At 40.1% G+C, this 12,707-nt stretch overlaps 2 protein-coding genes across 3 annotated transcripts in view; one reads left to right on the top strand and one right to left on the bottom strand.

The window, feature by feature from the left end:
* mettl9 (methyltransferase 9, His-X-His N1-histidine) overlaps window positions 1–3,263 on the bottom strand; it is a 15,336-nt gene extending 12,073 nt beyond the window's left edge. Inside the window, exons 1-2 of one of the 2 annotated variants that reach the window (XM_008437709.2) lie at window positions 3,072–3,263; window positions 2,737–2,895 (exon numbers count right to left, since the gene is read on the bottom strand). In XM_008437709.2, coding sequence (XP_008435931.1) covers window positions 2,737–2,829 — 93 coding nt within the window. In that variant the 5' untranslated portion in view covers window positions 2,830–2,895; window positions 3,072–3,263. The other variant, XM_008437708.2, reaches the window with a different exon arrangement.
* Window positions 3,264–4,379: 1,116 nt separating this feature from the next.
* LOC103481904 (CASK interacting protein 2) overlaps window positions 4,380–12,707 on the top strand; it is a 70,016-nt gene continuing 61,688 nt past the window's right edge. The window contains exons 1-2 of the mRNA XM_008437707.2: window positions 4,380–4,446; window positions 7,385–7,824. Coding sequence (XP_008435929.2) covers window positions 7,713–7,824 — 112 coding nt within the window. The 5' untranslated portion in view covers window positions 4,380–4,446; window positions 7,385–7,712. The remainder of the gene's footprint in view (window positions 4,447–7,384; window positions 7,825–12,707) is intronic.

The following is a 12,707-nucleotide window of genomic DNA, read 5'->3' as shown; positions in this document are numbered from 1 at the left end:
ACCCCTTTCCCTCCACCTCCCAAAGACACACACACACCCCTCTCCCGCCACCGCCCACCCCTCACCTGGTCTGCCCCTCAATCTCTCCCCCCTTTCCACTTTCCTCCCCTCCTCCTTGGGCTCCAGGTGAAACAACTTTAATTTTAGATGTGGGTTAATCACGTTTTAACTTAAGGACTATGTGTTGACAACATTGAGTTGTGATTCTGTTCTGTACCCAGATTGCACACAATGGCAATTGAACATTGAATTAACATCTTTTGCCAACAGCGAAGTGGCTGTGTGTTTGGGAGATCCGACTCATGTAAATAGCAGGGGTGGACCGCTCCACTCCTTGTAGTAAGTTGTAGATGTTTTTGTGTCAATATATCACACACAAATGGTCAGTAGGAATTTTTATGAACAAGTAAGAGAATGTACAGAAATGAATTATCACCCACTATCCTCTACAGTGGTTAATTTTAAATGTGATAACCTTCACTCACTAATAAAATGCTCTGACCCACAGCTCTGATGAGGAGGAGAAGAGGGGAAGGTGTGTGGTAAAACAGCTGACATCGATTCAACATTGATCGGACATCAGCATTTCATTCATTAGATTTCAATCACAAAACAACATTGATTCAATGACAGTTTCAACATTTGTTACTTGGCTAGAGGTGGATGGTTGTTTGATGGTTGATCCACCGTCAGTTGTCGACCTCAACCAAAAACCAACCATTCTGACTGTAATTCAATGTTGATTTACCATTGTGTGCAATCTGGGCAGTTTGTTGCATTCCTTCTCACCTCCTCATCTCCCCCTACTCCCTCCCAGAAGTCCAACTAAACGCAAACCGGAAGGAATAGCATGCCGCTGCAAGATGCTGTGGTAGCCATGCTGGTTTAGTATGCCTTCAATTTTGAATAAATCCCCAACAGTGTCACCAGCAAAGCACCCAGCTGTGTGTCCACCTGACTTCTGCACAACACAGCTGATGGTCCCAACCCCATTTATAAGGAAATATATACCACTTATTAACCTGACAGGGAACACCTGTGAAGTGAAAACCATTTCAGGTGACTACCTCTTGAAGCTCATCAAGAGAATGCAGTGTGTGTGCAAAGCAGTAATGACAGCAAAAGATTGCTACTTTGAAGAAATTAGAATATAAGGCGTATTTTCAGTTTTACACTTTTGTTTAGTACATATTTCCACATGTGTTAATAGTTTTGATGTCTTCGGTGTGAATCTACAATGTCAATAGTCAAGAAAATAAAAGAAACTCATTGAATGAGTAGGTGTGTCCAAACTTTTGGTCTGTAGTGTATATATACCCTCCTGATCAAAATCTTAAGACCAGTCAAAAAAAGTGCAAGAATTTGCATTTTGCACTATTGGATCTTAAGAARGCTCTAAGTAGAGCTTCACAATGTTAAAGGAAAAAAATCAGTGCAAGAGACAAGAACTTTTGAGCAGGGAATTTTCTGAAAACTGCATTTATACTCAATGGAACAATGAAGCTTCAGGTTGTGCAGGGGCATCAAACAGCAGCTGGCTATGTGGAGATGTTGCAGCGGGCATCCCTCATGACTGAGGGCCCTCGTCTGTGTGGTAATGATCGGGTTTTTCAACAGGACAATGCGGCAGTTCACAATGCCCGCCTGACAAAGGAGTTCTTCCAAGAGAATARCATCACTCTTTTGGACCAYCCTKCATGTTCCCCGGATCTAAACCCAATTGAGAACATTTGGGGATGGATGDCAAGGGAAGTTTACAAAAATGGACATCAGTTCCAGACAGTGGATGCCCTTYGTGAAGCCATCTTCAACACTTGGAGCAACRTTCCCACTAGCTTCCTGGAAACACTGGCATCAAGCCTAAACGACTGTTTGAAGTCATCAACAAGAATGGTGGAGCTACTCATTACTGAGTACTTTTTTTTGATACTTTGATTTCTGTTTTGGGGGTTCTTTTTAGTTTTTTTTTTTAGCTATGGTATTAAACTTTTGATCAGCTGAAAAAATCATGTTTGAGTGTAAATGCAGTTTTCAATTAATTCCCCGCTCAAAAGTTTTTGTCTCTTACGCCGATTTCTTCTTTTAAAATTGTGAAGCTCTACTTATAACCTTCTAAAGATCCAATAGTGCAAAATGCAAATTCTTGCAGTTTTTTAGCTGGTCTTAAGATTTTGATCAGGAGTATATATATATTTTTTTTGCATGTAGCCTCTCTGACTAGGGTTACTTGTGGTGGTGGATAAACAACAGAGGGAAGCCGTTGTGGTGGATGTAGCAATACCAAGTGATTACAACATCAGGAAAAATAGAGCACTAGAAACTGGAAAAATACCAGGGCCTCAGAGAGGAACTGGAAAAGGCCTGGAAGGTGAAGACCACAGTGGTACTTGTGGTCATCGGGGCCCTCGGGGCAGTCACCCCCAAACTGGAGAAGTGGCTAAAACAGATCCCAGGAACAACATCAGACATCTCAGTCCAGAAATGTGCAGTACTAGGTACAGCCAAGATACTGSGCAGAACCCTCAAGCTCCCAGGCCTCTGGTAGAGGACCCKAGCTCAGAGGATGAAACAGACCATCCACGGAGGGTGAGAAGGGATTTTATATAATTTTTTTTCTGTAATAGTACCCCCAAGAATTTAAACACACACATTTACCCCCCCCCCCCCATTGGTGTGACAGCATGGCAAAAATCTTTTTCACGGCAGTGTGAAGCTCCCATGTATTCACATCCTTACCTCCAGGTGGTCAGCTGTTCCCGCCTCACCCTCCACCATACTCATAAAGAGAGAGCGGACCAGCGGACTTCGGATGTGTTTCCCTGTCCACATCCTCTTGAAGGAGAGCAGGAAGGCCACGTAGCCCAGCACCCAGGCTACAAAAATCAGTATTCTCAGCTGCACATGACACATAATGGAAGAAAAAAAGAAGTCTGAGCGATGAAAGCTGACAGAAAGCGGCTGAGAAGTCTGTACAGCGGCCACAGAAAGATGTGCTTAATAATGAATGGTGACAGAACAGAAGGAGGTGGAAATCGACACGTCTCCGCTTTCAAAGCGACAACCAAACAAACCTGAGGAGGGCGCGGTGGGTTTAAGGACACCTGCTACTGTTTAAATCTTCTTAATCTTCTGGGGGGRAAAAACATTGTCTGCTGGGGTAGAACTTACAATGTCCAGTTGGGTTTAAAGCCGTGCGAGTCTCTGACCTGATACAACAAAAACAAGAAGTTAGTTCCGCATAATGCACTTCCTCGTTTGCGCGATGCGGCCCTGCGCAGCTTCTGCGTGGTTGACTTGAAATCTAAAAACTGGCCTTTGACCCAACAAACGCAACCATATACAACAGTTTTACAAGCAAAAACAGCAGAAAAAGGTCTATCTAATACAAAACAAATAACATAGATTGAGAAAATAGTTTTTGACTTGTTTGTCCTTGGACGGTCACACGGACACCCCGAAATGAGCTTTTTTACAAATAATTTTCAAAGGTAAAGCCCACATACATTTTCTTTCAAATTAGTCGTCGCGTAACAAAATTAATAGTAAAAATAAAACTTTAATGACCTCTTGTGGGGTAATCYGTATCTCGTTCATATGCTCACTTACAAAAAACTCGAAATCTTACGGTGGTTTAATTTCAATACAGACAAACAGAATACCAATCATAAGTTCGAATTTATTAAAATGTATTTAAATGACCAACTACATATTTCCTATGTCAGTCATAMCAAGGATATTACGAAAAAAGATTTTCTTTYTGAACGGTTTMCTATTTTCTTCTGCTTCATTATGTATTAATTTATTTGACTTTGTTCCCTGCCAGAGCATCTCAGCAAGGGTCCGACTCTTCTAAATATTGTTTTCTGGARCAACTGTAGTGTAAAGCCAGTAGATGTCGCTGCCACACTACACCTACGGCAAAGCAGCGGTGTGAGCTAAAATGTTCAAAATAGTAGCATTTTTMGACGTCACTCTCATCACACTGACTGTTTAAATATAATAAATAAACTCTTATTTTTTAGTATGCCACGACACAGACAGTACTTGTAGTTTGATCCACTTTGTATTTAAGTGCAATAGGCTGAACGGTACTGTAAAGTTAGGAAAGTTATAGCCATGACAGGAAAYAGATTACAGACATTACAGTTTGCTTTTAGAATTAATCTACAAATATATGGAGACTAAAGATTTAAAACACTTAGATGATTCACAKGTAGCCCAATACGCATGCATCAGAGACATTTTGTAGAAAACAAAGCTATCGTTAAAAWWTTTTAGCAAGAAAACGGGGTTTTAAACTTCTTTAGACGCGTCAATCACGAAGATTATCTTCAAAGCAAAGCGGAAGTAGCTCGTGTCGTTTTGTTCCGCTTGACGCTCCACAGTCTCGTGCGGCTCAGTGAGTTATTCAGTGAGTTGCGCTCCTCGGCTGCGTCTCCACATCAGGTGAGAACTCTGCTTTACTTTCTATTATTTTCCTGCTAAAATCGGCACCGACTTCATTAGAGAACGGAGGTGTTCGGGAATGGCAGTGGAGTTTGACTTATCCAGTCGGAACTGGAAACATCTTGACAGTAAGGGACAGTAAGTGAGGGGGACCACTGGCTGAGGTGCTGCCGAGAATCCTTCACAAATGTACTTGTTTCCTCGTGCGACATGTGGGACTTATGAAATAACTTTTAAATCACACATTACGTATTTACGTAGTTATTGTTTTATGAATGTAGAATACACACATACGAACACACACATTTATATATGAATATAAGGAGTCAACACTTGGATGAATCTTTGTTGCGACTCTGAAGTTGYTCTAGAGTAGATTACGTGCTTTATCATGTATCAGTGCAGTTCCACTGTAGCTGCCCAGGGATACCAAGCCAGATTTGGAGCCCTTGTTTACATTCTGTCCCATGTTAAGCAGGATCTGTGCAGTTGTTTACGGCCTGGCAAGGTGCCTGACTGCTTTTAGATCATGTGTCAGTGCAGAGACATGCATTGGCATCTGCTGCAGGGCCACAGTGCTGGACCACCATCTGAAGTGATACTAACTGAACCATGCTTCTTGGCCATCACCAGCCGACTCTGCTCTACTGTATCCTTCTTCTTCTTCTTTTTGTTTACCATTCCGCACCACAGGTTTGTTTTTAATTCCAGCCTGATGTTCTGTCAAAGGCAGAAGAAGACAAATCCCCAGAGACAGTGTTTATGCCCTCACTTCTTTTGGTTTGGTTAGTTTCCTTTTGTTGTGGTTTTGCACAGAAGATTTTCGTTGGTTTTAAGCAGCAGTGAGCGACTCACTATGTCGCTATTACAGCTTAAGCCTCTTTGTCAGACTTCACAAACTAGTAAAATGCCTCACAATACAAAAGAAGATTCTCTAGCAAAGTYGTTATCAATTTAGCAAGACCTTGTTACCGCAGAGGAAGAGGAAGAAAATTAGTTTTTGGCTTGTGACAGAACAAGTTTCMTGCATTTCTGAAAACAAAGGCTGTGTCAAGTTAATCTATCATTGTTTTACTCATGTTTTTTTTCCTGTTTAAAATGTATAATTGGCAGTAAGGAAGAAAAAATCTTTCATTCGATTCAGGTACTTCTTTCACCAATAATTGACTGAACATTAAAAGTAGCTGTTGCTCTTATTCACTGTGGGAGATTTGTCCTGTTGGAACGTCAGAAGGACAGTTAGCGGTATAAAAGTACACTGAGGTGATAAAAGTTCCTGTTTCAAAGCCGCTAAAATTATCCAGATTTCAGTTCATGCCGTTTAATGTCCTTTTTATTAGATAAGAGAAAAAATGGTGGAGTGGCTGGAAATTTCTCCTGCTGTATGGAGAATAATACTGAACCGTTCCTCCCTCACCTGCTGCTGCACACTGCCTCTCAGCTGGTTGAAAAATGGCTCCTGTTTTCACCCTGCTGTTGAGGAATATTTCCATTAGTCATAGTATATGGGGTGCCTGCTTTAATGCTTCACCCCTGAAAGAATTTATTTAAAATATATACAAAATTTGTCACCTAAACAACATAAGCACAGCAAACTACAGTAACTAAGGTAGCAACTAAAGTTCTTTTGATTTTTAAGTAAATAAACCTAATTTATAAAGAGCCACACAAAGTCACAACATGCACTGACATTACAGATCAAAATGGTTTTCAGTCCACAGAGTTAGCAAAACAAAGCTACAAGGTGCCAACTGCTCTCCATGAAGCCACAGATCACATTCTGGAATCACAGGCTGAAGCAGAAGAGTGTTTGCATAAAAGCTGACTTGAACTTGGCCACTTAGTGAGTATAAGTRTCCTCAACTGATTTCCAAAATCCACCGGATGCCCGTGTAGAAAGTATAACGCCTGGAGTGTTATGAGTTTGTTTGTTGGATTTAGTACGGAGTCTGGCTGCTGCGTTCTGAGTAGCTTGCAGAAGTGAAATTAATCATCTGTCTAGACTAGCAAAAAGAGAACTGCAGGAGTGTACGGTAAATGCGACGGCCCAAAGGCATGAAAAATTTTCTCTTGAACTGCTCCAGAGACTATGACGTGTAGTTTTTAGAAATGATTCTTAAAYGGAAAAAACAAAAGTGAGGAATAGATTTCAAGTGCGAGTCAAAGTCTAGCAAGGAGTCAAACGAACCTGAAGCTGTGCAGCTTAGTTAAACTGAAGRGTTTAAAACATGTTCARATGACAACCCAGAAAGCATACAGTGTTTTTAATGTCACTGTATTTTTGGTTTRTTTACAGTTTCATTTTTCAGTTAGCTGAAATGACTGTTTAAAATGTGTCCCTCTTGAAACTGAGACATCATGTCTCAGTCAGCGCTACCTGTATAAATAAAGGTGAGATAAATAAATGAAATCGTAATAATAATGTTGTTGAACATCAGATACAGACTTGCTTATTTTTCTGTGAACCCGTATCTGTACCTAGCCCTGAAAAAGACATTAAATAGACCCAATAAATGCATTTATTCAAGGTTTTTTGTAGCTGCAAACCTGAGTTCCTCTGTCTAATTCACAAACTTCTCATAAAGGAAAATTTGCTCCTCAGATTTTACAGCTAAACAATTTTTTTTGTCTGCAGTAATGCTGCTTGCCCATGTTTAAGTTCTGTGTTAAGCATAAATATATTAATAAAAAGTCACTTATTTATATATTTTTATGTAAATTACTTTTAGATTTAAAGTGTCCCATTCTCGCAGACCAGATGTTTGTGCATTTAGTGGGAAATTGTTTCCAGGCTCAAAAAACTCTGTGGTAATTTCAATTAGTGACACCACCCTTCAAAGTTTTTATTTTAGAAGTGTTCACAGGCCTGCATGCCTAGTAACTATGTTATTGATTATGTGTTTTTAAAGAGACTGACTGTCTCCATGTTGTATTTCAGCTGGCCATGTGCAATGTAATGCCAGGTGGGGCTACTGCTGCCACCTTCATGCYAACAGAGATGGATTATGAACATCATCTCAGCTCCRCAGAAAACTAAGCCRTCATCACTGAGCAGAGATAATGGACCCAAACTTCAGCTCCAAGAGGAAGGCTACACCCTTGACCAATCAACGTGATCTTAGATGAAACTAAACCGCTGACGTTAATTCAACAGCTACCTGTTAATATGCTGACAGAAGTTTGCTGAACACCTTTGCCTGGAGAACTGTTGGAGCGGCAGAGGAACAAACTGCTTTGCCGCTCTCCAGTGGAGAAGCTGCGCATCTATGGTTTCATCTGCAGCCATGGGGAAGGAACAGGACCTGCTGGTGGCGGTGAAGAACGGAGATCTTCTGCAGGCTCACAAGCTCCTCTCTAAAGTCAAGTGCAACAAAACCAGTGAGTATGAAGCCCGAAGAGACAGATTATGCTCTGGTGTGTAGTTATTGTTCCCAGTTGGAAATGCTACCGCGGTTGTGGTTATTTTTTTTCTTTTTGAATAACCACAGTAGCAGGTTTGGCTGTGGACTGCAAAATGAAAGCCACATACATGATTTAAACGAATTACACTGTCAAACTCCTTCATCCAGATTCTGCATCTTGTGARGTTTAAAAGGAATTTTTTTATTTATTCACATTTTCCAACTCAGGCAACAAGCACATTTTCTTTTACTGTTGCGTTGTTATAAATGACAGAGCACGTCCTCGTCTGCAGCCAGGGGAAGCTAAGGGTGCTTCGGCTGGGAAGCAGGAGCGGCGTCTCTTTGTGGCGTTATCTGCTTTGGGTTTTAACAGGATGGTCGACTGCTCAGTGACAAGCTCTGGGAACAAAGGAGTGGCTGTCAGAAAAACACACATTGGAGTCAGTGAGCGGGCACGACTTGGCAGGGAATATTAAAAGTGGTTCTGCTTGGTTTGGGACTTCTCTGTGTATCCGTTGCAGATACGATGCTGCAGGCAACAATACAGGGGATGGAGAAAGTTTCCTGCTATTTTATGGAGCTGAATACAAAAGGTGTCCTGGACTATTTCCAGGTCAAAATGATAGGCTTTGGAATGTTGATTATTTTAAGGCAAGAAAAGCTGCATTATCTCACACTTATGGATGCCAGTCTTTTTGTGCCATATCTCGGATGTAGGTCTTGAGTTCTAATGCTTGAACCCATCGGATTTTAATGATTGTCAGGAATCATGAAGGCAAAGGCTTAATTCCCAAAAACTCTGATGCAGTTTTTCCCGAAATGTATTCTTGCATTTGGTGGTAACTCCTTTCAAGTATGACCAATTTACAGGCTTATAGTAAAACATTCTTATAGTCATGGAGGTTTTGGAGTTCCTTCACAGAAACTTTGGCTCATTTCTTCTCTTATATTGTTCTTACCCTACTTAGGGTATAAATATTATGAAAAGCACACAGTTCCTTTTCAGTCTGGAAGACACTCCTCTCTCCAGAATTTGGTTTTCTTGGTTTTGAAGAGCTTTTGTGCACAAAATCAAAACAACTTCCTTTTTTAAAWTTTTTTTTGTACTTTTGTCTTGTTGGAGGTGGCATTATAGTCAAAGTTTTTGTTGACATTTTATTTTGTTGTTTGCAATAAATTGATAGTAAATATTATTGACATTAGGTTTCATTTAATTTTTGGAAGAAAGTTAATCATTTAGAAGAACTGATTGATCCAAAAGTYAGAGGACTAACAGAAGATACCAGTGGTCACCCTACCTTATCAGGTTCCTCGCATACCACATCTTCATTTACATTAGCTGCAAATAATAGCCAACATTGATGCATACCATTGGTATTTTTAGTTTTTTAACAGCAACTAGATGGAGCTGTGCATTTGAAGATTTTGTTCAAAGTCATCGTCAAGATCTCCTTGGAGAAGCCGTTGCATTTTCCTGTCTGGCATTGTCTCAGTCCTGCTCTCACTTGGACCTGCGGCTTTCAGCTGATTCTGGAGAACTGTCACAGGGCAGAATCAATGGCATGCTCATTTGTCAACTTGGACTGAGCGACGAATGTCCAACAGCAGCAGCAGCAGATCAGATGCTGCAGCTGCCAGTGAGGGCTTCGCCAGTGACCCTCGCTCTCTCCTATTTACAGAACCCTGTCGATGAGTAAGGATTGACTGGCCTGTGGTGATGACCTCCTTTGAAAGGCTGCAGAAACACCCATTCCAAAAATAAAGTTATACTGAGTGCCATGACTGGCTGCTGCTTAGTAGTTTAAACATCATCCTAATATTGTTCAGTGAACCTTCTTTTACTCTGCTAACCTCATCTTACCTGACAAGTCCATCAGAATCCCATAAATGCTGTTTTTAAGGGCGACGGTGGTAGGAGTTCATCCTGTAACCGGTGGATGTTCGGCTTGAACCACTAGTCTGTCTGTCATAGTCGTGTCCTTGAGCAGGAGATTTCAGCTGCCGTCCCTGCTGGAGGTGGTCGGAGGGCCCGGTGGCGCCGGTTCTTGGTAGCTCACAGACAGCCACAGGGCAGCTAGCTGCAATGTGCTAGATATCCACCATCAGCGTTTGAAATTGTGCTTGAATGGGTGAATAACTGAAGCATTTTGGGGTTAATAAAGGCTATACAATTACAGGCCATTTGCCACTTACCATACTGGAACTTGTGATGAATGTGGCAAGATTGTTGCTAACTGAGAACGTTACCTTTATTACTTATGTTGTGGAGTCCCACTTAATTGGTTCATAAATATTGTTTAGATTGACATCAAAACTCCTCATGTGGACACCTGTTGTAAGCTACCCTTCCATTTTTCTGTTGTTTTTTCTCCCCCACTTTTATTTGCCTCATTACCAAAGTAAAATAAAATAAATTGAGGTCAAGCCCAGTGATTAAAACAAAACCCTAATAAAAAAAAAAAGGCAACTGCTTGACCTCATTGTAAATTTCATTGTGGGTCTGATGGCAAAAGCCTGTCAATTAGTSCAAATCCTTAGGAGAGGTCAGGTAGTTTTTAGTTTTTATGGAGCTGTTAGGCAGACCCAACATTCCCAAACCTTCAGGAAAAACCTTAAGSAGGGTGTAGGGTGCATAAGAAGAGAGAAGCACATGCTCATGCTCTAAATGTTTTTGGGTAGAGGGCCTCAYTGATGGCTAAGGAATGAGCAGGCAGTAGATCAGTAGTTCCTGGTACTGTGTTAGGTCTACCCCTGATGTTACTTGTGACGCTGTTAGTGAAACTTAAACAAAATGGCATTGTTATTTGTAAAATAAGTGTAAATAAATAAACCTAAGTAAATCTAATAAGCAGATAAAGCCAGACACATGAAYCGTTCAAGAACAAACCAGTGTGAGTTGGTTTGCCCTGTGACCAGCTACCATTAACAATAAAAGCTGACCACAGTGTTTTTCTTTGCATTTTGCACTTTCAGTCTTTTTATAAGCAACRTGTTCACTAAAATATGCTATATATWGTACTTTATGTTCAAAAGATTGGMGATACAAATATTGAGAAGTACAAATAAACTTTTTATTGGAGCTATCACAAGTTTCATATTGGATTGTGGGCTGCCTAACTCCCAGAGAMCTTWATAATAATKTTTGCACTTCAAACCAGAAAATGTAAACTTTTAAGCAAAAAGATATTACAAATAATTAAACTGCATCCTTCAACTAAACCCACTGTGAACTAATGGGAAGTAGTTTTTATTGTTTTCTCTTCTTAGTTTTTATGGCATAACAATGACTGAAAAAGTCCAGGTCTTGTTGTTGTTGTTTTAGAAAGTCTGCAAAGATGGTGGTACTTTGAAAACTTGGCATTTACTTGGATCGTACTTGTTGAAAAGATTTGGGAGCTACTGCACTATGTGATCTTCAGTGAAACAAAGAAATTATGAAATATTAAAACTTCTAGATGTAGGTAATTTAGCCAAACTTTAGTCTTTTTGACAACTACACAGGCACGAGAATGGAGGACACAAAACTGAGTCTTTTTTTTTTTYACGGTGCAGCCAACAAAGGGCTTTAAATGACAAGATATTTGTGCTCTCAGCTCCTGTAATGTTGGTTGGATAGACCTCACTGTAAAGCTGGCTGGGAGCTGCCAGAAGGGGATTACCTTCACCACCGGGGGTGACTTGATGCACATGCAGCTGAGACGGGAGGTTTCTTTTTCAATCAGCCATCTGCTGACATCAAGTCAGGGCYCAGTCAATACAAGTGGACTTACTGCCTCTTTCTGCTTAGCATATGCAAGCACAGTTTGTATATATGGTCACAGTGAAAAGTTAGTACATGCTTTTATTGGTTTAAGGGTTTAGTGTGTTTGATTTTTAAAACAAATAAACAAATTCCAGTTCTTAAAATAGAATATAACATGCTTTTTTGGCATTGTGCATGCAAATACCACATTCAAATTAAATATAATCCCTCAAGGTTCTTCAAAGAATATAAAAATATGTGTATAAACATCCACAATGTAAAAATCKGATGTTGCAAAGAGTTTGGATTTTAGGTGATTTTTTTTATTCTTGTTGTTAAAGCAAGCAAATGGTTGCTTTAACAACCATTATTTTTTTTATCAAACCTTATTCAGTTTTAAACAGCGCTCCAACTTGAATTGGATTCAATGCATGTTTTTTATACTGAAGTTTTTAATCCACTAAACATTTACTCTGTTTATTAAAACAGAAAACAAGGATTGGAAATTGCTTATACCGCTTCTCTTGATTCTCATGAGCTGGACATATCRATACACTCCTAGTTTTTAAAGAAAAGACTTAATCCTGCTGCAGCCAAGGTTGCCATTTTATGGCAATTAATCCTGATATCAAGTCATTTTTGCTGTAGACTGATAGACTCCTGAAGTCTGCAGGAGATGACACCTATTGTCCAGCGCTTCTCACTCTCCCGCTTAAAGTGAGTAAAACCAAAGAGCCTGCCCTCTCCAGACAGGGAGTGGAGTTTTGACTGTTGTGTAACCYTCCATGAATGGGGGCCATTGAAGATGAAAGTTTTTTTCTTTTTCTTTTCTTTTTCAAACATTTCCATGATTGCAATGTGTTTTTGTTTGGACAGGCAGATGACCCAACCCTTTCTTCTGTCATGCCAAATATAAAGCCTGTCAGCACTTCAGCTGTTCAAAGCCTCTCATTTGACTACAGTGTTGTGATCTATTGAATGATGTGGGCATCCTTTTGATATTAACTGGACAYACCAGCTGATGACATTTTGTTATTCATTAAGAAATGTTAGCAATTTATGTTGGAGTCATTATTTTATAGTTTTTGTTAGTGGATTTGGATAACTTTTTTATCTAC

The sequence above is a fragment of the Poecilia reticulata genome, linkage group LG19 (genome assembly GCF_000633615.1).
Source record: "Poecilia reticulata strain Guanapo linkage group LG19, Guppy_female_1.0+MT, whole genome shotgun sequence".
In the NCBI taxonomy this organism is placed as follows: Eukaryota; Metazoa; Chordata; class Actinopteri; order Cyprinodontiformes; family Poeciliidae; genus Poecilia; species Poecilia reticulata.
Note: the sequence above shows the minus strand (reverse complement) of the source record. Positions and strands in the feature narration are given on the sequence as shown.